Source organism: Nuphar pumila, chromosome 7 (assembly GCF_984573655.1).
Source record: "Nuphar pumila chromosome 7, dmNupPumi1.hap1.1, whole genome shotgun sequence".
In the NCBI taxonomy this organism is placed as follows: domain Eukaryota; kingdom Viridiplantae; phylum Streptophyta; class Magnoliopsida; order Nymphaeales; family Nymphaeaceae; genus Nuphar; species Nuphar pumila.
In genome coordinates, this window is record NC_143255.1 from 57,939,972 (window position 1) to 57,967,098 (window position 27,127).

Here is a 27,127-nt window from a genome sequence, read left to right on the forward strand (position 1 = left end):
TGTAACCCTAACCCACTCATCTTTTCCTTTTTTTCTCCTTCTCTTATCCTTTTCTCTCCCATCACTGCCTATCTCGGCCACCAGTTGCTGCCCCGTGGGAGCTGCCTTTTGCTGGTTTTAACCTCTTCTTTTTCGTCCATCCACCTCTCGCCGCCTCATCGAACAACCTTCTACTGCCCCTCTGCCCTACCGAACAAACTCCCACTACTCCACTGCCGGCCTCCCACCATGGTGGTCCTCTAGTGTGGGTGAGAGAGAGAGAGAAAAGATGAGTGGCTTAGGGTTAACTGTCAGATCTTTATATATATATATATATATATATATATATATATATATATATATATATATATATATATATATATATATATATATATTGTGGGCACATGCTAAATGAAATGTGCTAAATGAGTTTTTCAAGTTTTTATGTTTTATTTTTAAATTATGACCACGGATGTGATCTATGTACCTGATTTTATAAGTATCAGCTCTTAAAGTGTTTGATTATGACACATGGGTGAGTTTTTATAACATTGAAAAAATCAACTATTCAAAATCTTTGTAAATTTGTGATGCTCCAAATATCATTTTTTCATCGAAAACACATGATCCAGGTGTGGATTCCTAGTAAATCGATCATGCCGAACACATTTATGGGGTTAGAACCGCAAAAAAAAAAACACCATAAGAGCAGAAAAATCCATTTAGCATGTTTCATTTAACATGTATCCATTACTATATATATATATATATATATATATATATATATATATATATATATAGAGAGAGAGAGAGAGAGAGAGAAATTTGTGTGTGGTGCAAACCTACAAATGCTTCCAAAGTTTTACATAAACTTTACTTCTTTGTTAATATTATGATAAATAGTAAGATAGTAAGAATTACTAGTCTTTTTTATAAAATATATGATTACATTGGTTACAACTAAAAATAAGTAATAACATTTTTAGACAATGCATATATATTAACTTTTTATTGAAAAAAATTATATTTAAAGAAAATTAAACTTGTAAGAAACATACAAAAATATTATACAACAATGTTGATTTATACATTATGTTTAAATATTTTAATTTGTAGGCATCTTTGTAAAAATGAAAAATGATTGTATTGTATGATAAATTTGATGTGTTTTTCCAAAAACCCTACAATTTGCCAAAATCCGCTCAATGACCAATTTTGTAGGTTTTTGACTTTTTTATCATTAGCACTTGCAAAATTTCTTGTTTTTTGCACGTTACATCGCAACGCTCTCCTGATCTCGCTAAATCCCACTAAAAACATAATTTACATGATATTTTCATAGAAATCATGTATTTCGCACAAATAGTACAAAAATCATGACAATTCTTGCAAAAATCCTTTGTGAATTTCGTCAAAAGTTTTGTGTTGGTGGTTGCGAAAGTCTGCCTATCTATGTAAAATTCATCTTTTGTGTAATTCATGAACTTCATGTGAAGTTTCATTTTAGCTTGCAAATTTATGTGTATATATAGGCGATTGAGTGTGAACTTAGTCAAGAGTTTCACGTTGGTTGTTGCAAAAGTCTACTTTTGATGCAGAATTCATGAAAAGTTTACAGAATCCACAAACTTTTTGTATATTGTCGAGTTTAAGTAATACCAGATTTTTGTTTTACCGTGCAATCGTGGTTAGGTGGACCTCTACTTGTTCATTGATCCAATGCTTTTTGTGATTTCTATACAAAAAATACCCTTCTGTTAATAGGTGCTAGGAGTTGATCTTTTCAAATCATAGTCATTCCCCCTCTCACCAAATTGTGGCTAGGGTTGACTCCGCACAAGCATTCAATTAGTTAGATATGGTTGGGTTTAACTATGCAGCATTGACTAAGGGTTACTGGGGTTATTGTGGGTTGTTGGTTTTCTGAGTGGTGGTTGTTAACTAAAGGATACATTGTTTGGTTGGTGTATGCAGTTATGATGGGTTTTGAAAAAGTAATGGTATTTTACTATAACACTAATCAACCTACTTAGAGTTCTATATTAGTCTCTAAAAATAATAGTTATAAGAAATTTGTAGCATTGATGTCTCATAAAATTGGATATGCAAAAGAGTCAATGATCCTTCAATGTAAGTGTTCTTCAAAATTAGATGGCCAATGTATATGAATACATGCCTTGGACGATGATGATGTAAAATCAATGTATTTTTTTTTAAAAGCAAGTTGAGGGTTAGGCTGAACAATCGCCCCATGTGGCAGAGGGATTCGATCCTGGGCCTTAAGCTTAACACAGGACCCTGCTTACCTGATATGATATCACTTCAGTGATAGAATCAATGTTATATAGTGGTGATGTTTACTTAATTTCTAGTAAAGCTATAGGTTCTAGTAAAGGTAATCGAGAATCCATTGTTTGTGAAGTTAAACAAGAAGTTGTTGGTTGTAAAATTACACAAGAAGCAGTTAGAAGTGATGAATAAGTGGTTTTTAATGAATTGCTTATTTGTAATTTATATAATATTTTTCAATCAATTGTTTCAATGTCTTATGTCTTTTGTGTATATCTTAGGTATTTTGTAAAAGGTATTATGTATTAACATAGCAGGAGAAAGACCTGCAATCTCAGGTCATCATCCACAATGCCACCCCCAAGCAAAAACACAATTGAGGTTGCTGAGGTATAATTATTAATGTCCTGAGTTATATGTGTACACAACTAATGATACTTATATGTACGTGTTGATATTCAATTTTAATTGGTGATGAACACAGGTGATGGGGATAAAGAAGGTATGTAACAATCAAAATATAATAACCAAAATATGCGTCATTGTTTATGAAGTTAAACAATAAACATTGTTGGTCAGTGAAGTGACTATATAACACGTTGTTTGGTTGTTATATTTGTATGTTGACTCATTTAAATCTAACATGAATGTATCATTTATTTTGATGATGCAACAACTAGAAAAAAATATAAAAATACTCTAAAGTACTACATGGAGCAAATGCAAGTAGGACACAGATTGCCAAAGACAATTTATTGTACCTAGTATTTCTCTGCGAGTTTCGAAAGCGATCTTAAACTCAATGTTTTTGATATTTCTCTACTCTTTAATAGAAAATAATCGGTAAACATTGACATTCAAAGCAAATACTCAAAATGCCAAAAGTTTGTTATAGGGCTCGCAATTACTTGAAGACTGACTAATTATTGTATCTATTCCGTGAATGTGATCAGGTATGCTTAACATTTCTATTTAAATAATATAAATTTTTAGCTACACGTTGACCATAAACTTGATTTATGTTGCAGATCTTGAATTCTGACAACTGGAATAATTATCATTAGGTTATGTGATAAATGAATATGAATACGAAAGAGTTTAGGTTGTACAATTTCATAGGATCTACAAATCTTGCTGATCAAAACCTTAGAGATATGGTATGATAACATTATTTATTCAATAATGTCTTATTTTTTTTAATATGTTGATTAACTTAGCTAAAGTGATTACCTAGGTTTTTGTGTTTAAGCAAAATAAAAAACAAATTAACCTTTTATTGTTAATTTATGAGTGTAAAACTCACAATACATCTATTAAATCGAACATGCACCGAAAATTATATGCTTAATAGAATCATGAATTCATAATACTTGTTCATTTATAGATTTTTCATTCTACTCATGGAAACCAAAAAAAATTATAGTGATGTTTTAAAAATTCAATTTTCTTCACGTTCTCAATGTGTATCATCTTTTTTGTTTTTTTTAATTATATGATGGAGGAAAACACCAGTTATTTATGTTTGGCGAAAAGAATTTGCATTTGTTGGCAACTTTTCAAGATCCTCTGGAGTAAATGTTTCGTGTACCCCATGGACTACTAAGCAGGTCTTCTATTAGCTTCAGCATTAAGGTCATGAATGTTTACCCTAAGGTCCAAAATAGGTTACTGAAAACACTACACATATGTGGGAAACATATTTTCGAAAGTGAAATCTTTGTGTTTCCGAAACTTGTGAGAAATTTCTAAAAATGCATGAGAAGCCCGTTAGAAAACCCATTTCACATTACATGAAAAAACTACTTAATGCTAATAGAAATAACTTGATACTCAATTATAATGTAATAGAATCGTATTTCCTTGTAAATGGGTATGTGTTTAAGTAATTGAGACAAGTTTCTTGAACATTTGATAATGCTTTCTCTAGTTTCGAAGAAGAGTTGCATACTGATATCTAGTAATGACATGCCTGATCCATGATATGTTAGGGTGCATCGAGTACCAATGCAACTATGGTCTAAACAACTCTATTAATGTTGTTAAGGAGAATGTGGATCCAGATAAAGGCACTTGGATCATACCACAACTCAAGCTCATGTAGATCCAAGGAAACTCAAATGTGATATTGGTGCCATTTGGATTGATAGAGATCATCACACTTAGCAGATCTCAAGCAATGGGAAGTTTCTCAAAATGTAAAAACAATTTCTACATTAAAGGAGAGAAAAGGAAACCTTATCAACCTCTTTTTTCTATTAAAAAGGAGAGAAAATGAGAGAGTAACTTTGGGGGCCCTGGACGTGGGCTCGTCCTGAGTCAAACCACCTTACATCTTTTATATTGTGTGTGTATGTGTGATCTGATAGTATTTGATACCTTCGCAAATGTCATATGTTATAAAAAAAAATCATTATAGTCAATATTAGATTTCTGGGTATAACCTTTTGCAACCAACAAAGCACGATGACCCCATTAACACTATCATAATCTTTCTTATTCTTAGAGATTCATCTGCAACCAATTACTTTTTTTTATATTTAGACCCAAGAGGTTGGCGTAGTGGAATGTGGTCTAGGCCGTTTGGCGGGTAATCTAGCTTCAAATCCCATGGGCATCACCCCTCTGCGTCAGCTGAAGCTTGGAAACTCCCTGAGGTCGAGGGGTAAGCCCTCAGAGTCTTACTCTTACATGGACAAAGATCGTAGTGTGGCAAGCTAAGCCAACATATGTAGGTCTTTATGTTTGGAGCAGTTTCTCCAAGTAGAAAATAAAAAAATTACTCAAATAGAAGTATGTTTTTGATTCGTGGAGTCGAAGATGCAGGATTCATATTCGACTTGAAAATTCAAAAAGTTTTTAAAAAATGGGATACAATGACATAGATTTTTTTTTAATCAATAACAATTCATTTTTTAAATGTTTTAACATTAGAAATAACTTTTTATCAAAATATAGTAAAATATTATTAAAATATTAAAATAATGCCATAATGCCAGTGTTCGAGCATGTCCACTTGTGTCACTAGGGACACAACCAAAATTGCATGTCACTATGACATAGGGCAAATCTAAATCCCTCCTTTTTCTGCACATTATACTTTCTAGTTTTTTATTTATATTATTGTTTTAGCCTTTTAAAATATTATGGTTTTAATAGAATTTAGTTTTGTTGGATACAACCCATACCCATCCTAAGAGTACTGGGCACTACATTAAATTCAATATTATGGCAGCTTGGTATTGAATCATGTATAAGTGAACCAATATGTTAATGTTTCAAACATGTAATATACTTTAGTGTGATTTTCAAAATTATAAATTGTAGCCTTAACTTGTAACTCGAAATAATAATTATCTAGCTTAGAAACCTTAGTAGAACTATATATCGAAAATGATTGTACTGTACAACAAAAATGAAGTGTTTTTCAAAAAACACAACAATTTGCCAAAATTCGTCCGATGGTCAAAACCACAAATATTGAGCATTAAAATGACTATTTTAAGACCTCATGAGGATATGCAAATTTTCTCTATGATAAACTTTATTACTTATTTTTGTCTCAAAATTTAAGAATTTTGGAGAAACACAAAAAAGAACAAAAAAATTAGACAAAAATACATTTCCAATGATATCTGAATCATTGAAGATGCACAAATGCGGTTGTGCCAAGCTGAGCTATTTTATGCTATTTTTTGCCCACCTGCATAGAAAATTCAAAAAAAAAAAAGACACAGATTGACACGTTAGTTTTCTAATGTCACCAACATCGCCTTGATCTGATAAATGGTTTGAGTGAAACATCCTTCGAAAGATAGACTTTTTTTGTTGTATTTCACCCTTTCACTAAAAGGTAAATTCATATTATTTTTTTGTGGTCTTCACGAAGTCTGCATAAAATATAGGTAAGGATGAGGATATATGCATAAAATATAGATGAAAATGACCAATATTTGTGAGGATGAGAAAGTTCACATATATTTTATGCAAGGTTGAAAAAGTTTGCATATATTTTATCCGATAATGATGAAGTTTGCGTATATTTTATGAGGAAGACCTTACGAAATCCACATAAAATATATACGAACTTTCTCATCTTCACATAAAATATATGCAAACTTTCTCATCCTCACAAATATTGATTATTTTTTTCTTATATTTTATATGAACTTTGTGAGGTCCAAAAAAAAATCTTGTGAATCTAAATTTTAGTTAGAGGGTGCGATACAATCGAAAAGTTTATCTTTCAAAGGACGTTTATCTTAAATCACTCATCAAATCAGGGCAATCTTGGTAGCGTTGAAAAGCTAACACACCGATTTGTATGTCATTTTTTTTTTGTGTAGGTGGCCAAAAAATAGCATAGAATAACCAGGCTAGGCGCAAACACGCTTGTTCATCTCCTTTTTTTGAAACACTATTGTGGTTATATCTTAGTGTTCGTTTATCATTTTTCAACTATTCAGATGTCGTTGAAAATATAAGTTTGTCTAGTTTCTTTGTTCTTTTTTGTGTTTCTTTATAATCCTTCAATTTTGGGGTCGAAAATCAGTGGTAAAGTCTGTTACAGAAGAAATTCATATATCCTTATATGGTTCACACATGAGAAAGTTAAAATGGTCAATTTAACGCTCAACATTTGCAATTTTGGTTAGCGGACGAATTTTGGCAAATTGTAAAGATTTTTGAGAAACACATTATTTTTGTCATATAATACAGCCTCTCTCTCTCTCTCTCTCTCTATATATATATATATATATATATATATATATATATATATATATATATATATATATATATATATATATAATGAGAGAGAGAGATGCCAAAGGTACCCTTGACCATAACACCATACGTTACATATTGGGTTGGCTTAGGGTATCCAAATCCGATTTGAAGTGGGTAGCAACCTGGTTCATAAATATGCAAACCCAACTCTAAATCTGAGTAGGCCACACTCATTGGTTCAGTATTGCCTACCTTCGAACATTCCGATTCATTTACATCCCTAGCGCCTTGGATGTAATTCATCTTAACGATGAACTGCTTCCACAACTTGTTAGGACTAACAAAATTGGGTGATTAGGAGCTGGTTTTAGTTCTCCATTAGAGGGCTGGTGCAAAAAAATGAATGACCTTATCCTGTACACAACCCTCCCCCCCCCCCCCCCCCCACCCACCCACCCACCCACACACACACACACACAAAAAAAAAAAAAAATTACGCCTACCATGACTAATGTTAGATTAGTCTTAGAATTAGGTGCTCTTCAATTGTTCATGTCTAAACATGACTAACAATTGAACCAGGCCTAGGCCAATTGGCTTGGGAAAAACTGGTCCCAAGCTTGACCTACTCTGCACTAAGTACACAATCCGTTTGGCTGCCATTAGTTGCAACCAAAGAGGGTGTGTTCTTGCTTGTTATTTTATTTTTAGCTTTTGTTACGCTGAGTTTTTTTTATGAATGATACATATCAATCCACATTCAAAAGTTGTGTGAACGATGGACAGGTTGCCAAAATGTAGTTTCTCCCGAAGTGGTTGGATACTGGATCAATACTAGGTAAAATTGAATTCACATCCAAATGTTATATGAAAGTACTGGATCCAGTACATGTAAAGACTGAATGGACCAAATTTTTGTTTTGGACCTAAAAAATACGAGTCCAAATCCAAAACTTCTTAACCGTAAAAGTCCAAATCTGATCAGAATAAGGATTCAGAGTTTATTTTGAGATACATATCAGGAAACAATGTGTTAGATTTGAATCAGGTATCCAACCGAATCAGATCCACATCTTACTTACACTCACAAAAAAGCCTCCAACCAGGCTTAGGGCAATCAAATTGGCTCGGATAGGGATGTTGACTAGCAAATCTAAAAGACAAATTCAGTTTTCTAGATATGGGCATAAAAATGCCAACTCGAATACTATTTGGATTAACTCAAGCCCGATCCAAATAGTACATGGGTCGGATTTGAGCTTTGGTTGTTATCTGACATCCAACCATGCAACCGGGCTCTATCCTCTACCAGAATACTTTATACGTAATTTCTACTATAGATACGTATCTACTTAATTTATACAGTTCAGATTTTTGGCTCCCACCCCCGGCCCATCTCAAAATTCCGCCCTTCATCCCCGGTTCAAACAGGGCGAGGTGGGGTGGGGCTCCGTTTTTTTTTTCCAGTCCACTCTAAGAGTGATTTAGCATTTAACGGGGATCGGGGATGGAGTACGGGTAGCAATCGGCTCGTGTCGGCGGGTTGGCGGGTCAGCATACCTCAACACAAAGCCAACCCGTTTATTAAATGGGTCGGATGTGGCAAACACGAACCCGGCCCATTTATTAAACAGGTAACCCGGCACGACATGGTTAACTGATTTAATAAATGGGTCAGGTTGACACGACCCAATTACACGGGTTTCGGTTTTGGGTTGCTTGACCCATTTATTAAACGGGTTGCAGGTTGACTTCCACGTAGAAATCATCTCATTTCTTCTACTAAAACCCCCGCAAACGCCCACTGACAAATCTAAGTGGCAGCATTATGCGAACCACTTGACCTTTCGGTGATCACATTGTCACCAGATCATTACTGGCAACAAAATTTATGAAATAAATTAGGAAAACAAAAGGAGAGAGAGAAACCCTAACTCACCATTTTCGCCGCCATTGACGCTCCATCAAAGTTCGGGATTCGGTGGTGGACGAGCTGAGGGTTCCGAGCGATGTTCTCTCTCTCCATTAGGTCCCAAACTCTCTTCCTTATCCTCCACTTCCATGCCTTTAGATCCTCGCTGTCCACCGCTGCCTCCTTCGCCTCTCGGAAAGAAACCTCTGCCATCGACCGTCGCGCCTCGGCGTCGAGGCACAGATGCTTCGCCTCGAAGGAGGCCGCATCGAACTGTTCAACCCCGTCTCCGGTCGCCCCGCAGAGATGGATCAGCCTTGCCGGGCGGAGCCTCGTCGAAAAATGATGCCCTTCGACCGGCTGATTCTTGCGCGCTGCGTAGGTTCTCCTCGCTTTTGTTGAGATAATGCACGTGAGTCTTGCTCGACACGAGTCCATCCCGCTTGGATTTCGGGATATATATATAAGCGGGTTGGCATACCCCTAACACGAACCCGACCCATTTAATAAACGGGTTAGGCGGGTCGACCCGTTTAAGACAAACCCGAACCCAGCTAAGAAGCGGGTTGGCGAGTCGGGTCAGATTTCGCCACCCCTAGGATGGAGTAGTGTCGAGGAAAGCATAAGTCCATCCTTTTACCGGTTTTGATTTTAACTTTCATCCCCTGCCTCCGTTCCTGGTCCAAATCGGAGCGAGAAGGGTGGGCCGGGGCTCCATTTTCCCGATCCACTTCCATTCCTAGTTTTCTTGCGGGAAAAGAAATGAGAGTTGCAGCAATTTAGCAATTTGTTTATGACCTTGATTATGCAAAAATTGTCATGATGCCATCGCTCTCTCACTAGTTTTGTAATCTCTGGTTGCTCTTTTAATAAGACCTTCCACCCCTCCCTTTCGTGTCCCCGCTAAAAACATGATCTGTTTATTTGATTTGCATCATAAGGATTGCTAGGTCTTTTGTGTGAACGAATGGAACCGTGTTACTTTTTTTCAATTATTCTTAAAACGTAAACCACAAAATCAAGTCCGCTAAGTCGCACTGCCAGCCAGCTAGCAAATTAGTCGTAATTAAAAATATGAAAAAAAAAATGAAAATATATTAGAATAACTTTGCAAGTTGATGCAAAAACCTTCAGGGCTTGATTTTTCGACTACAACCGTGTTACAAAACCCCAAAAGGAGAAAGAGAGGGAAAAAAAAAAAACGAAAAGGAAATGTCTGTTATTGTAATTTAAGTAAAAATGAAGCGCCATCTTCTTTCTCTTCTTTTCCGCTCTCCTCTTCATAAGGCACGAGCAAACCAAAGGCTAGGACCTAAGAAAACTCCGGCGTCTCCCCTGCTGCTGCAATTCCGATTTCCGGCGAGAAAGCGTCCGCGTATAAACCCTAGAGAGAGAGGGGAAGATGTTCAGGAACCAATACGACACGGACGTGACTACGTGGAGCCCGGCGGGGCGGCTCTTCCAGGTGGAGTACGCGATGGAGGCCGTGAAGCAAGGCAGCGCGGCGATCGGGCTGAGGTCGCGCAGCCACGTCGTTCTCGCGAGCGTCAACAAGGCCAACTCTGAGCTCTCCTCTCACCAGCGAAAGATCTTCAAGATCGACGACCACATCGGCATCGCCATCGCCGGGCTCACCGCCGACGGCCGCGTCCTCTCCAGGTACCTCAGGTCTGAGTGCATCAACTACAGTTTCGTCTACCAGTCGGCCCTCCCCGTCGGCAGATTGGTCGTCCAGCTCGCCGATAAGGCTCAGGTGTGTCCGTCTTGTCTTCGGCCGATCCTCTTCATTTCCTTCTCTGATGATCCGGGGCTTCTTTCTTTGTTATTCAGTTTTTTTTTTGTGGATTTTGATGATTCCTCTCGAACAAGAGAAATTTCGCGTGGTTTCTGAACAATGGAAGTAGAGTTAGTGGGATTGTTAAGATGTTAGGTTGCTAAATCTCGCGATTGAGGCTTTGATTTTATGTATATATTCTCGTCTTTATAAATTAGATCGCTACTCTTTTATCTGGTTTTTGGGTGTACTTGGTCGATCGGTTCCTTTTTTATGTTATGATTCTGTGTGAATATCAAATGGAGCAAGTAGAATTCCTCGGATTGTTAGGTTGCTGTGGTTGCTAGCATTATTACGGTCCTTTTTGTATTGTGGTTGACAGAAGATAGAGAGATGTCGGATTTGTTGTCTGAATTAACTGCTGTGTACTCAAGACTGTGAGCGACAGTAGGTCTATAATTGAATTTGATGCAGTGGGTTTTCGAGGAAATGCTCTTTGATGCTACTTGGTTCATGGTCATTTAGGAGATGCACTACTTTAGGTACAAATGCTAACAATCCACAGCGGAACTAGAGTCGTGGGTATCTTAAAGAACTTTCCACTACTAGAAATCAGTTCATTTTAGGATCCGGGTGTGAAATTTATGTCCTCTGGGGCCTTGATGGAACTGATCTTCTGAACTAGGGTTTTCTAGCTCTCGAGACAGATTATTGCAAGCTTGTCCAATGGTTTAACCCCTGAAGTTGCAATTTTGTTTGGTTGTCTACCATTACCGTTCTGATTCTGTTAGCAATCTTGCTCAATATTTGATCTACGCTACTATAATATGTTTTTCACATATTTATATTTTCATACTTGTATGCTCCTTTTAACACTCCTTCGTAAGTCAAAATCAGAATTGGAACTAATTCCTCCATATGTCCGGGCATTGCTTGAACCTGATGTACTGAATATCTGAATTTGCTTTCCATCATGTGCCTGAGAACACCTCGCTGGTCCTACACTAATTCAAATTGGTGCAGCTGCAAGGTTGCATTAGCCAGAAAGTTATGTATATGGACCAGTGTTTTATGTTTCATACCATATCGTCCGATATGGTACTATACATGCCGTTACTATTTAGAATATCGATACGATAACGAGTGTGTATCGGAGATCTACGATACAGGGTCAGCACTCTTAAAAAATGGTCAAATCATAATTTTTCAGTTTTGGATTTTAAAAACCTCTTCAGCGCCGACTCCCTCATTTGTGTAGAAGCCATGAAAAAGGTATCCACACACCCTAAGACTCATGAGAGTGATTTGGGGGGCCGATCCCTGCTCAAGGGAGAGGGCTTTTTGCGGTTTGTTAAAGTAAAAGTGCATTTTCACTCAAAAAAGTGGGTTAATGTAAAAAATATTTATTATGAGTAAAATTACAAAACTACCCTCTAATTTTTTTTTGCAATTAGAGACTTATATCAAGGTAGAAATCACTCTCCGTACTCCTCCAACAATGATGGCATCCGGCATGCCATTGAAGCACTCAAGTAATGAGTGGAGACCGATTGAAAATCGAGTGCAATTATTTTCACAATATTTTTCTTTATGTAATAGGATATGAATGCTTTGAACCTCACCGAGGACATGGCATTGGATAGAAATTATTGGAAGAGAAGGATTCATGTGGAAGACCCAAAATGATTTTCTTTTTTGGTTCATATCGCCGACCCCAATTGTTTTGGGATGAAGGCGTAGTTGTTGTTGTTGTTGTTGTTGTTGTAATATGAAAGTATGAGTCTTGTGGCATGTTGTTAATTGCCAGATTTTTAATATTTTGCATTGTTCTTGTGAGATAGTTGATGTTTAATGATGTTTTATGCAGCTTATAGAGACATAAATGCTTCATATGTCATTTTCTGGTTGTATTTTGTGTAATTCATCATTGTTTCATGTGTTATGATTTTTTTTAGAATTTTTGCTAATTTTTTCTGATTCTGTAGAATTTTAATTTTTTCAAAATTTATGATTTTTTACGATATGATACATATCTTATTTTGGGCCTGACTAATACGTGCTACTATTCAATACGTACAACCTTGATTTGGACTCTTATTCTCATCATGGGATTGAACTTGGATCATGTCAGTCATGAGCCCCATCATCATGGCTTGACTAATTTGAACCTCATCAGAGTCGAAACAGGAATCTTCTAAAAATTAAAAAATAAAAGTGTAGCTTCGAGTGATCGAAAGTATACACATTTTGAATAAATAAAATAGATGTTAGAGTGGATGGTCATACCTTTTACAATGGTAGTCTTCCTTTTTAAGCCGAAAATGTTAATCACTACTTGATGCAGGGCAGGATGGACCCAGACCCTACTCCAAGACCCGTGACCCAGATCCAGATCCATCAAGAAGAAGACCCAGATCTCGTCTCGGGTCCATGACTGGACCCGAGACCCGGATCCGCCAACTGAATAGTTAAAACCCTCTCCTAGGGTTTTACGAAGGGAGATCACAGTTTTCTCTGGCAGCAACCTTATTCTTTAGCAGTTCCTTTTCTTTGCCTTTACCAGTGTTTTTTTTCTTCTATTGCATTTGTTCCCGTAGGTTATCATTCAGTCTAATGTCTTTTATATATTGATTCCATTATTTTCAAATAAAAGAAGCAGGCCCACTGATTTCCAGTGGGCAGTTCTCTCCTTTTCTGAGCATCATTCGACCATACAAAATCTGACCATTGCGATCAGTCGACTGGTGTCTCGCTACCAGCATCGCAACTGCATCAGTTTGGTATCAAAGCCAACGCCTTTCCCCTCGTACGCAAGATGGCTTCGGAGGTGAGGGGCGATCCGGTGACGACGATCGAGCAAGAGGATGCCGGCAACGCAGATCCGATGCTGCGGATGATGGAAGTGATGACGAAGATGCAAGAGAACGTGTTGCGTATCAGCCGTGACGTGGCCGGAATATCACGCCAACTTGATGGGGTCGAAGATAGGGTTGCGAGGATCGAATCACCGGCAGCGACTCCCACGCCTTCTACACAGCAAATGGATCTGGTTAGGGGTGGCAGCACGGTCGTCCTCGTGGAAGCGGTGGCTGACGATCCAACCCAACCAGCTGTTCAGGCCACCGCACCACCAGAAAATGCAGGAAGGGGGCTGTGCAGGTACGCCGACCTCACGTCGCCCAACCCTGAGGTACCGCTGATGCCCTGTGATGGGGTAACCACTCGGTTGGGGGGAGAGGGGGGTCCCAGTGGCCATTTGGGTGCGCCTGCCTGGCACCGACCCACGCAGCAGGGGCTGCAGGTCGGGCACGGCACGCGTGGCCCGAGCATGATGCCGGACCAGATTGAAGAGGGGCTCCCCAACCGCAGTTTGGGTGCGCCTCCCTGGCACCGACCCACGCAGCAGGGGTTGCAGGGCGGGCACGGCCCACGTGGCCCGGCTGTGCTACCCAGTCAGGCAGCCGTCGCACCAGACGTACCTCGGGCGGGGGAGGGTCTGTCGACTTTCCCAGCACCTGTGTGCAGGGGAAATGTCGCAACCCAACCGCAGGTTCGGGGGGGCTGATTTTGCTTGGACTGGGCCTGACCTCTCAGGGTCCGGTTTGGATCCTATGTTAATTGGGTCCGGACCTGGTTGTCGAGGACCACCCTTTGGGTTCGCGGGTCCGGGTCTCGCACCCTCCTATCCAGCCTACCCAGTTGGGTTCGGTTCGCAGTTTCCTACAAATCCGACCCAACCCGTTACTTTTGAACCCCAAAATCGATCCTATACCGACCCAAACTTGTATCGGACCCGGGCGGAGCTCCAGCTTAATCTTGAGCCGGGTCAAAACCAGACCCATAATCGTATGGATCGTGGATTGAGTTCAAACCACGCCTCTTACCCCCACAACTCAATTCCTGATCCAACCTATCCAAATCTGGGTCCGACGAATAGTCTAGGATTAGGCCCGATCCATATCCAGTCGGGCGAATCATCTCAGTCCAATACCAACCCAACCAGGTACCCGAATCAGAACCAACCCGGTAACCCACCCCAAATCCAAAACCCAATACCATATCCTACCCAATACCATTATCCTAACCCGACCTATAACCCAAACCCATACTATCCAATTCCTACCCACCTAGAGCCCTAGAGCCGACCCATCCTTCCGCCTATCGCAGGACCACCTGTCATACCGGTACCCCAACGTCGGACACAGATGGCTCCCGCCCATGGACCAGTCAGACCGAGGCAGATTCAGCAGGGACCGGCGCGACCTGAGCGTCGTCCACACATCATTGGAGTAGCACAACACCAGCAGCCAGGCGAGCAGAACCGCGATGATAGGGCAGTATGGGATGATACTTTTTGGGATGAATACCCTGCAGGTTTGGTGGAAGCCCGTCAGCAGAGAGCACCGGAGCGCCCCTCCACGTATGGGGTGAAGTTAGAGCTTCCAGAGTTCGCAGGTCGATTCGATGCAGAACAGTTCTTTGATTGGTCATATGCCGTCCAATTCTTCTTCGACTACCACGATGTCGCCGAACACCGTCGTGTCTCCCTAGCCTCTACTCGGTTGAGAGGCCTAGCACAGACATGGTGGGTTGAGATGCAGCGGTCGAGGGAGCGACAGGGATTAGAGCGTGTACAAACTTGGGAAGAGATGCAGCGGTTGATGCAGTCTAAGTTTGTGCCGTCAGATCACGCCGAGAGAGCCTACAAGGAGTACCTGACCCTGCGTCAAGGCACCAATACTGTGGCGGATTACACTGCAGACTTCCATCGTCTCTCCCTATGAGTGCAAATCGAGGAGACCGCCCGCCAGCAGGTCACGAGGTATATTTCTGGTCTCCGTCCTGCTATTTCTGACGACTTCAGTTGTATCACAGTCGAGACACTGGATCAGGCAAGTAGTTATGCTATGAATGTCGAGGAGAAACTGAAAAGGAGGCAGGAACATAGGACATCCCGTAGTGATCAGTCCAGTCAACCCAAGTTGAGTTTCCTAACCAGGGGAGCGAGCTCCCCTAGGAAAGAAGACTCAAAGTCCAACCAAGGAGTCGACCCTAGCAAACCCGATCTGTCTGGACCCGCGTACCACACCAGATCCAAGGGTAAGCCCCATGAGTCCATTGTTCGTTGTTTTAGGTGTCAAGAGTTAGGTCATATTGCGTCCAAGTGTCCCACCATGAATAAGAATACTCATCTAGCAGAGGGCATTGTTGAGTCTGCGTCCGATAGTGAGAGCGAGGGTGAGTCGCTTGTTGAGGGGAATGACGAGGTGAAAGTCGTAGAGTTCGATGGCAGCATCGAAAATTTGTTAACCATCCGTCATGTGTTGACCACATCTCGAGAGTCGCCCCCCACGAAATGGTTACGAAATAATATTTTTAGAACCCGGTGTAACTGTGAGGGGCGTGCGTGTGATGTTATCATTGATACTGGAGCGTGCGAGAATATGGTGTCCGAGAGTGTCGTGTCCACCTTGAACCTAAAAACCGAAAAATTGTCCCAACCTTATAAAATGGCATGGTTCAAGAAAGACCACGAGGTGCCCATCACCCTGCGTTGTCTAGTTCGGATCTCTATGGGGAAGCATTACCACGATGAAGTGTGGTGTGATGTGGCGCCCATGAGTGCGTGTCACATCCTATTGGGACGTCCCTGGCAGTTTGACCGTAAGACCATCCATAATGGCCGTAGGAATACGTACACATTTGTCTTTCAGGGTCATAGGATAGTTCTCCTTCCCACCAAGGAGACCGGGTTGCCCCGTCTAGCGGGCCTGTTTGACCGATCTTCCCTCATTGGGCTGCCCAAAACTTGGCACTTTTCTCCTACATCTAAGGTGTCTGATCTATATGCTCATTGTGGAGACAACAAGTCGTCAGAGCCGACTTCTTTCCCACCAGGGGAGAATGATGCAGGGCAGGATGGACCCAGACCCTACTCCAAGACCCGTGACCCAGATCCAGATCCATCAAGAAGAAGACCCGGATCTCGTCTCGGGTCCATGACTGGACCCGAGACCCGGATCCGCCAGCTGAATAGTTAAAACCCTCTCCTAGGGTTTTACGAAGGGAGATCACAATTTTCTCTGGCAGCAGCCTTATTCTTTAGCAGTTCCTTTTCTTTGCCTTTACCAGTGTTTTTTTTCTTCTATTGCATTTGTTCTCGTAGGTTATCATTCAGTCTAATGTCTTTTATATATTGATTCCATTATTTTCAAATAAAAGAAGCAGGCCCACTGATTTCCAGTGGGCAGTTCTCTCCTTTTCTGAGCATCATTCGACCATACAAAATCTGACCATTGCGATCAGTCGACTGGTGTCTCGCTGCCAGCATCGCCATTGCATCACTACTCCACCCCAGTGGTGGAGCTAGGATTCTAACCTAGGGTGGGCAAAAAAAAATAATTACTAACAATAACTTTTTTAGGAAAAATTACTAACAATATGTTTCAAAAAACCAAATCGAAAATCTATTTTCTACAAACATCATAAATTATTCATTTATGTTGGATACAAAAATCCTAATATTCTAACCAAAATCAAATCACACAATATTCATGGATTCATGTCGAATGGTAATTAGAAAAAAAAACACAAAAACCTTAAAACTATAAACTAAACATTTATATCATTGTAAAAGAAAAATAAAAATTAATCACTACAAACGACACAAATTATGCATTTATGCTAAGTAATGGAAAACACATTAATATTCTAACCAAAATCACATCTTGCAATATTCATATATCCATGAGCCTAATGATAATTGAAAAAAAAAAACACTGAAAAACCCTTAAAGCATAACTAAAATTTATGTCATTTAAAAAAAAACTAATCCCTATGCAGTGATGATTAATTAATAAAAAACCCTTAATATTCTAACAAAAATCAAACCACATAATATTCATGGATTCATGCATAATGGTAATTAAACACACATACACACACCTTAAAACCATAAACTAAACATTTATTTCATTCTAAAAAAAGCAAATAAAAACCTTAAATCCTAACATACATCACATATTAGATATGCTAATTAAAAAAAAAACTAATTAAATATGTATGTCATTTGAAAAACATAATGGATATGAATGCTTTGAACCTCACCGAGGACATGACATTGGATAGAAATAATTGGAGGAGAAGGATTCATGTGGAAGACCCAGAATGATTTTCTTTTTTTGTTCATATCGCCGACCCCAATTGTTTTGGGATGTTGTTGTTGTTGTTGTTGTTGTTGTTGTTGTTGTTGTTGTTGTTGTATTTGAAAAACCAAAATGAAAGACATAAATCCTAACAAAAATAAAAGATTTAGGGGTTTGATAACCAAAATCAAACCTTTATTAATGGAATCACACTTAATGATAATTAAACAAAAAATACTAGATAAAAAACCCTAAAACCTTTGTTATATAATCATATAATTTGAAAAAAACCAAATCAATACCCAAAATCCTAAAATAAATCATAGATTTATGATAATTGAAAAAAAACAAGTAAAAGCTCTAATATTCTAACAAAAAATCAAACATTCATTATTCATGCTTAATGCTAATTAAAAAGAAAACACACATATACAAAACCCTAGTAAGGGTGGACGAGAGAGAGAGAGAGAGAGAGAGAGAGAGACGAATTGGAGAAATGCGTAACCAAAGGGGCGTCGCCCCCCTTTGGGTTGGACATTTGTGTCCACCTTGACCCGGTCAAGGTGGACTCCGCCCCTGCTCCACCCCTTTGGTTCTGAGACTTTGGCCATATCCATCCATCTAGGCTTTTTACCACCCTTGAACCTTTTAGATGCTAGTTTTTGTATATGTCATAACCTACTCAAAACTGTTTGTATTTGCTTATTAGCCTAGCATTCAAAAGGAAAGGTGTGGCCTCATTTTGGCTTTGTCTACATAAGGATGTTGTTGATGGTTAATTTTCTTTGTCAACCTATCAACGTATGTAAGTGGAATTAATGCCTTCTATTACACCGGCAATCATAGTTTAGAAACCTAACAGGTCAACCCAGTGGCTTGATTCAGATCTGAAGTTGTACCACCCCTAGTCAACAAGACTGATTGTAAACTTGCTTGACTCATCCAAGTTACTGGGTTGATATGGCCGAGTTACGAGGCAATCTGGTTGAGTAAGTAAGTTTTGTATTCATGTCTCTATAATTCTTTTCTTTTTTATACCAGATTAGAATTGTATATTTAGGTGTCTGAATTGTTATAAACATGCATATTCAAACAGTAATATAGATGTGTGGTGTGCATGTGTGTGTGTGTTGTTTTTTGATACAGTTAACATGACCTTGCCAAGTCTAGTCGTGCCAGAAGTCATTGGGTTTTCAAACAATGCTAATAATTAGTTGTCTAAAAATTCTCTATAAACTGTGTGATATGGTAACATGGTGTCATTCAGTTATGTAGCATGATGCACTCTCCTATATCTAAGAAATATTCCTTAGCAATACATATCAGAGTTTTCAATCGAGGAAACGGGAGTGAAAAGCGATTCGGGAAGCGGAAGTGGGAAGAGAGGGGTACTTCCAAAATTTTAGGAAGCGGAAAGCGAATCATAAATCATCTCGAAAACGACCTAGGAATCGAAATGGAAGTGAATCAGGATTCAGATGAGAAACAAAGAGGGAGGCGACCTAGGATTCAAGTGAAAAGCAAAAGGAATGCGAATATGAATCGAAAAGGAAGCGAAAATATAATTATAATTTTTTTTATTTACTAAAACATAAGATTTATGTGATCATTGAAAAAATAAAACATGAGTATCTAAAAATTAAATCATATATGCAAAGTGCAACTATTTAACAAATACATCTGTTGCAAGCATTTAATAAATAGTATATCAAGTAAAATTCATAATTCATATTCATGTTGCAACCATTTAACAAATGCATCATGTTGCAAGCATTTAATAAATAATACATAAAAAAGATCCACAGTTCATATTCCTGAAACTAAAAAATTATATTTAAGAACAATATACAGAGAGCGTGAGAGACAGAGAGCAAGAGACGAATGGGAGACATACAGAGACTGAAATAATGTGAGAGATTGAGAGCGAGAGAGGAAGAGAGACATAGAGCGTGAGGGAAAAAGAGGGAGAATGAGAAACAAATGGGAGATAGAGAGTGAGACAGAAAGCAAGAGCGGAACAGGAGAGACTCAAGAGAGCGTGAAAGGAAGAGGAGAGACTCGAGAGAGTGTGAGGCAAATAGAGAGAGATGAGTGTGTACCTTACGATTCTACCCATGCTGCCTCCTCGTCGTCGGAGGTCGCCGAAAAATTGAGGGAGAGAGAGAGAGAGAGAGAGTTGAATAGAGTTTCAACTTTTCCTTTTATAGGGACCATTTACCATAATACCCTTTAAAAGGGGTATTTTACAATTTTAGTTTTTTTTTTTTGTAAAAAATCAAAACACGAGGTTAAAATGGGAAGATCTCTTCCCCGAAATGGGAAGCTCGCTTCCCATGTAGGGGAAGTGTGCTTTCCTTTTTTGGGGAAGTGTGTTTCCCAATTAGAAGGAATTGTGCTTTCCATTTTGGGGAAGTGTGGTTCCCCTAAATGGGAAGCACGATCCCCAAATTAAAATTGTGCTTCCCGTGATGTTTCGGAAGCACGGCGTTTTGCGCTTCCGAACTGCGTTTTAGGGAAGCATGTTTCCCCATGTTATGCTGTGCTTCCCGATGCCATTTAGCGCTTCTGGTAACCCTGGTACATATTATGCATAGAGGTGTGTGTCAATATATTTATCATATGATTGTATGGTTGTTGGGACTTTTGCCTCTTGCTCCTAGGCTGATCTTAACCTTCAAAATTGAGTGGGAAGGATTCAAAGGACTGACTGGTTGAGTGAATGACCAAGAAGTAGGGCTTTTGAAATTTTGTCACAAGATCTATTAATGGAAAGTGATGGTAGAGATGATCAGACCACATCAATTAGGTATGATGGTTGATAGTAACAAGATGAATTTTCTATCTTCTGATGTGTGTGTGTGTGCATGTGTTGTGAACTTCTAAGGTCTACTCTACAATACTATCTAGTTAGAAATCATAGGTGCAAGATTTATCTAGTTGACCCCATAGATGCATCTTGCATGGTTTTTGATATATATAAGTTCTGATTTCTGTTTTGCTGGGCTTTGCTGGTGGTATGTCATCCCACCATCACTCCCTTGGGTTGTTGGGTTGTTAATTCATTCCAGATGGTCTGGGTGATGGATTAACCAGCTTGTAATCCAAAACTGCTGTGCTTTGGTGCATGCTGCTTATGCTGTCACACAATCACTTGTGTGTACTTCTTTGACAGCATTAAATTAAGAAGACTCCTATTTTCATGGCCTATGACGCTCAGGGTGCACTGTGACCCATAGCGACAAACGCCTTTTTCGGAAAAATCTCATTTTTCAAAAACTCGCGAGAAATTGAAAAATGTTCATAAATCTTGCATTTTTTCGGCAAAATATCGGCAATAATAAAAAATATTTTGTGTAAAAAATATTAATAAAAAATATTTAAAAATAAAAAAACACAGTTTTTTCATGATAAATAGCCGTTTAAAATGTAAATATCGCGTTTAAATCACTGTGTTTATGTTTTTCATAAATCTTGCAATATTTTGAAAATCTCACGAGAAATTGCCGTTTTAAACTTTCAGGCAATTTCTCACGATATTATCACGAGATTTTCATAAATCTTGCGATATTTGTCACTATGCTGTGACCTTAGTTTATTTTATTGCAGCAGTGTGACATGAAAGTTATTAGATAGCATTCAGTTTAGTTGTCTCTTTATGTTGTATGAAGCTGAGGATGTACGTGACCTGTTTTTATTTGATGTCCGCACTTTAAAATCTGAAGTTGTTGTATAGAGCTGCTTGCTGTGGTTGCTGTTGGACAGCTTCCCTCTTGATGGCTTGTGAAGTTCAGCATGCCTTCTTTATGTTATTGCCACACAGTGCTTGTTGTTAGTGAGCATGTGAGGTAGTCCTTGATTTCCCCTTTTCTTCTTTCTGGTAGCATGCAGGTTTTTGCAGGTTGCAAGATATGTGCATGGGAAGCCTTGCATGGAATGAGAAATGTCTCAAATTAATATGCATTCTCTCAGATGGATGTTCTCTTCTCCTAGACCTTATTTTGGGATCTATTTCTCCCGGTTTTCCCCACTTATCCTTTCTTTGTCTGTGGGAACATGTTCTAGTTCTTGGCATCATACTTTGTCTGGTCAGATTGATGATTTATTTGGATAGCAATATGACTAGAGTTCTTCATGGCCTTCATATTGTATAGGAAATTAATTGTCATAAGAAATTTCATTGAAATGAGATATTTGATGAGAAATGCATAAATATGGGAAATTCTTTACTCAATGGGCTATTGGTGTGAAGGTTCCTTTGGTATACTCGCATTAAAAGCGAGCTAGGCAGCTATCTAGTTGACCAGAATCCCCCTCATGAACTATCAACCCCTACTTTGATCAACTAATTTTGAGGTTTATCTCCCTGAGCATACTGTGAGATACTAATGGTGTTTTTGAGTTGAGGGTCCATTCTGAAATCTGAATTCCATGATGTTGATATGCTCTGATATTGTTTATTAAGTTATTATTTGTGTTCTTTATTACTCCGCCTGTGTATAACTGTTTAATTATACACTGCCGGTCCTAAGCCCGGATAAAGGAGGAGGGTTGCGGTAGGCCTGTGACAGCCCGCATAAAAACTTAGTCATACCCTATGAAAATGAACCAATATGAGAATTTCGTTGGGGCGTTCCCTACTGAGCGACGCGCTGTACTCTCTAGGCCCGAAGGCAGTGATAAATGGGCAAGGGTTGCTAGGTCGTCGCCCAGAAGCGACGCGTCACACCGGCGCCCGGGTGTGGTGTCAAATAGGCAAGGGTTCCCTCACTTTGTTGGACGGGTGGGGGTAAAGAAGTTAGTCCAAGACCATAAAATTAGGTTAGCCACTTGGAACATAGGGTCTTTAACTGGTAAGTTGGTAGAGTTAGTAGATGTTATGTGTAGGAGAAATATTGATGTTTTATGTCTACAAGAGACCAAATGGGTAGGTGAGAAAGCAAAAGTGATAGAACCTTGGGGATATAAGATTTGGTATACAGGAATAAATAGGAATAGGAATGGAGTAGGGATTGTTATGAGTCGTCAGTTTATAGATCATGTAGTTGAGGTCCGTAGGAAGGGTGATAGAATTTTACTTATTAAATTAGTATTAGGTACGGATATTATTAATATTATTAGTGTTTATGCATCTCAAGTAGGTTTAGATGATTCCATTAAGCATCAATTTTGGGAAGATTTAGATGGAGTAGTACAAGGGATATCTTATGGAGAAAAGCTTTTCATCGGCGGTGACCTTAATGGACATGTAGGCATTAGTAGAGATGGATTTGAGAGTATCCATGGAGGCTATGGTATAGGAGAAAGAAATGAAAGTGGAGAAAGGATTTTAGATTTTTGTTTGTCCTATGATATGATCTTAGCAAACACTTGGTTTAGGAAGAGGGAGTCTCACCTAGTAACATTTAAAAGTGGGGTTAATACGAGTCAGATAGATTTTTTCCTACTTAGAAAGAGAGATAGGGGTTGTTGCATCGATTGTAAGGTTATACCGGGAGAAAGTGTAGCTACACAACATAGAGTCTTAATTTTAAATCTTAGAATTAGACAATGCCGCAAAAGGGATAGACATAGGATAGATCCTAGAATTAAGTGGTGGGCACTGAAAGGAGCTAAACAAGGAATGTTTGTAGAGCAGGTAGTTAAGGAAGTTGATTGGTGTCTCGAGGAGGATTCAGAATCAATGTGGAATAAGATAGCGGGTGGCATGAGAAAAGTGGCTAAGGAGGTATTGGGTGAGTCTAAAGGCGGTGCACTACTAGGTAAGGATACATCATGGTGGAACGAGGATGTCAAATTAGCTATTAAGGTTAAAAGAGAGTGTTATAGAAATCTAAGTAAGAGTCGTGATAATGAGAATTTGGAGAAGTATATGATAGCAAAGAAGGAAGCTAAAAAAGTAGTTCGAAACGCGAGAGCTAAGGTATATAAGGAGGTTTATGACAAGTTGGATACCAAAGAAGGCGAGAAGGATATTTATAGGCTTGCAAAGATGAGAGATAGGAAATCGAGGGATTTGGGAATGGTTAGATGTATCAAAGTTGAAACACAAAGGGTTTTAGTCAAAGATGAGGAGATTAAGGAGAGATGGAAAGATTATTTTGGTAAGCTATTTAATGATAGTCATGCTCAAGATCTTGGAGACTTCTCCATTCCTTTTCATGAGATAAATCGTGACTTCATGCGCAAGATTCAAAAGAAAGAAATTGCAGAGGCTTTGAAGAAAATGAAATCAAGAAGGACAGTTGGCCCAGATGGTATACCTATCGAGGCTTGGAAATACTTGGGAGAGAAAGGTTTAGAATGGTTGACAAATCTTTTTAACTTGATTTGGCGAACAAATAAGATGCCTAATGAGTGGAGGAAGAGTACTTTGGTGCCTTTATATAAGAATAAGGGTGATATACAAGATTGCACAAACTATCGTGGTATAAAACTCATGAGTCATACTATGAAACTTTGGGAGAGGGTGATTGAGTCTAGGTTGAGGAAGATTGTCATGATATCGGAGAATCAATTTGGTTTTATGCCTGGAAGATCAACTATGGAAACTATACATCTTCTTAGACAACTTATTGAAAGATATAGAGAGAGGAACAAAGATTTGCATATGGTTTTTATTGATTTAGAGAAGGCATACGATAGAGTACCTAGGGACGTTCTCTGGTGGACAATGATGAAGAAAGGTGTTTCCCTAAAGTACATTAGTATAATTAAAGATATGTATGAAGGAGTAGTAACCAATGTCCGCACTTGTGGAGGGGTGACAACCAATTTTCCGATAACGGTTGGGTTACATCAAGGATCTGCTTTAAGCCCTTTCCTATTTGCGATAGTGATGGATGAGCTTACGAGATCAATTCAAGAAAATGTACCGTGGTGTATGTTGTTTGCTGATGATATTGTTTTGATTGATGAGTCTAGAGCTGGGGTTAATGCTAAGTTAGAATTATGGAGACAGACATTGGAAGCTAGAGGTTTTAAGTTGAGTAAGAGTAAGAATGAATATATGGAATGTCGGTTTAGTAAGCAACGAAGTAGTGATGGGAGTGTAGTGAAGCTTGGTGAGCAAGAAATACCGGTGAATGATTATTTCAAATATTTGGGATCCATCATTCAAAAGTATGGAGAAATTGATAGAGATGTAAATCATAGGATAAAGGTTGGGTGGATGAAATGGAAAAGTGCAACTGGAGTGTTGTGCGATCGTAGAATGCCATTGCGGTTGAAGGGAAAGTTTTATAGGACGACTATTAGACCCGCTTTACTATATGGTACGGAATGTTGGGCTGCCAAGAGACATCATATTCAAAAAATGAGTGTAGCTTAGATGCGGATGCTTAGATGGATGTGTGGAAATACAATAAAAGATAAGATTCGGAATGAGGAGATACGTAAGAAGGTAGGTGTTGCACCCATTGAAAATAAGATGCGAGAGAATCGTTTACGGTGGTTTGGACATATTCGGCGAAGGCCTAATGATGCTCCAGTTAGAAGGTTGGAGAAATGGGAAAATATATTAGTTAAAAGAGGTCGGGGTAGGCCTAGGAAGACTTGGATGGAGATGATAGGAAAGGATATGAATGCTTTGAACCTCACCGAGGACATGGCATTGGATAGAAATGATTGGAGGAAAAGGAGTCTTGTGGAAGACCCAAAATGAATTTCTTTTTTGGTTCATATCGCTGACCCCAATTGTTTTGGGATGAAGGCGTAGTTGTTGTTGTTGTTGTATTACTTGAATAAAATATCTTTTTAGGGGATTTAAGCTAGTTGATGCATGTTTAGGGATCCTGGTTTTCTAGCTATTGGCTTTCACTACAGACTACAGAGTTCACATATGCTTATGCCTCCAATGATCATCCTGTTGGATGATGAATTTTTTTAGATAGTATGGCTACAGCCATTTTGCTTAATTGGAGAGAAAATTGAGTTTATTCGGATGCTATTCTAGTACTTCCATAAATTTTGCGCACACCTGCAGTTAGGTTTTCTTTTTGTTTTGACAGTGAAGCTGCGTGATGGGCTGCTGGGGGACAGTAGCCCTCGAACATGAGATCCTTTACTTTTAGATGCCTTGGTTGAGGTTTATTTGTTTTACATTTTGGTTGAGGTAGGTTTAATTGTGCAACATGGAAGAGCTCAGTTGCTGTATGCAAAATTATATTTGTGTTGCGTTGTGCATTTGCTTCAATAATTGCTGTGTGCTCAGTAGCCAACATGCTCCTGTTTTAGGTCTGTACGCAGCGTTCCTGGAAGAGGCCTTATGGTGTGGGTCTTCTAGTTGCTGGATTAGATGAATCTGGAGCTCATCTTTATTACAACTGTCCAAGTGGGAACTACTTCGAGTACCAAGCCTTTGCCATTGGGTCACGCTCTCAAGCTGCAAAGACCTACCTGGAGCGGAAGTTTGAGACGTTCAATGATTGTTCTCGTGAGGAGCTCATAAAGCATGGGCTCTTTGCAATCAAGGAGACCCTACAAGGGGAACAGCTCAGTAGCTCTACTTGCACTGTTGCCATTCTCGGAAAAGATGAACCTTTTCAGATAATCGATCAGAAGACCATACAGCAGTTGATTGATTCATTGGAGCCAAAGGAAGAAGTAGCTGACCAGAGTGCCATGCAAGAAGAGCAAATCCCAGATGTTGCTCCGATGGATATCTAATCATGAAAGAGAGTCAACCATCTGATTTTTCATTTCTAAAGGCATTTCTTGGGAAATAGGTATTATCTCATGTGGTTAAGAAGATGACAGTAGTCTGCACTGTTAGTTGATGTCTTTTCTTGCAATTGGAATATACTTTGCTCTTTTAGTATAATCCTCATTCTGGTTCATGTTTTCACTGTTATATACGGACGCACATGTACCAAACTCTCTCTCTCTCTCTGTGTGCGTGTGTCTCCAGCCACACAAACCATACCAATCTCTGAACTAACCATGTTAAGTAATCTAGTTTGTTTTGTTAAATAAAACAAGATTGATTTTGATTTGAGCTTGGTTTATTCAATATAAAGACGGGCCTGAAGCAAGCACATGTCAAGCCTAGCGCATGAACTGTGCCCCGTTCCTTGGATACCCTTTTACTGTTTTGGCTGCTTGAAAGTGATTTGTTGATGATCAGGTTTTTTAGTAGTATACTAGGTTACTAAAATTTGATGATATGCTTTGTTAGCTACATGGGAAATTGAGAATGTCAACTTTATTTCTGTTCTAGAAAAAACAGAAATGGTGTCATAAGCTACGGGTTCATGGTACGTTTGATGAGCCACGAACCCAACCGTTGATACTGGTAGTGGCATGGTG

At 39.1% G+C, this 27,127-nt stretch overlaps 1 protein-coding gene across 2 annotated transcripts; it reads left to right on the forward strand.

Annotated features, from left to right (window-relative positions):
• Positions 1 to 10,198: 10,198 nt before the first annotated feature.
• On the forward strand, positions 10,199 to 26,799 carry LOC149832327 (proteasome subunit alpha type-1-B-like). Of its 2 annotated transcripts, none has more exons than XM_090014451.1 (2): positions 10,199 to 10,658; positions 26,057 to 26,799. In XM_090014451.1, the coding sequence occupies exons 1-2, from the start codon at positions 10,308 to 10,310 to the stop codon at positions 26,486 to 26,488; spliced, it is 783 nt and encodes a 260-aa protein (XP_089870577.1). In that variant the 5' UTR covers positions 10,199 to 10,307; the 3' UTR covers positions 26,489 to 26,799. The 2 variants fall into 2 exon arrangements, with proteins under 2 accessions (XP_089870577.1, XP_089870578.1); XM_090014452.1 differs by having other exon boundaries at positions 26,069 to 26,799.
• Positions 26,800 to 27,127: the final 328 nt, after the last annotated feature.

Coding starts and splice junctions, on each gene's coding strand:
- LOC149832327 (XM_090014451.1), top strand. CDS start 10,308: ATGTTCAGGAACCAATACGACACGGACGTGACTACGTGGAGCCCGGCG. Junction 10,659..26,056: donor AGCTCGCCGATAAGGCTCAG/GTGTGTCCGTCT, acceptor CTCCTGTTTTAG/GTCTGTACGCAGCGTTCCTG.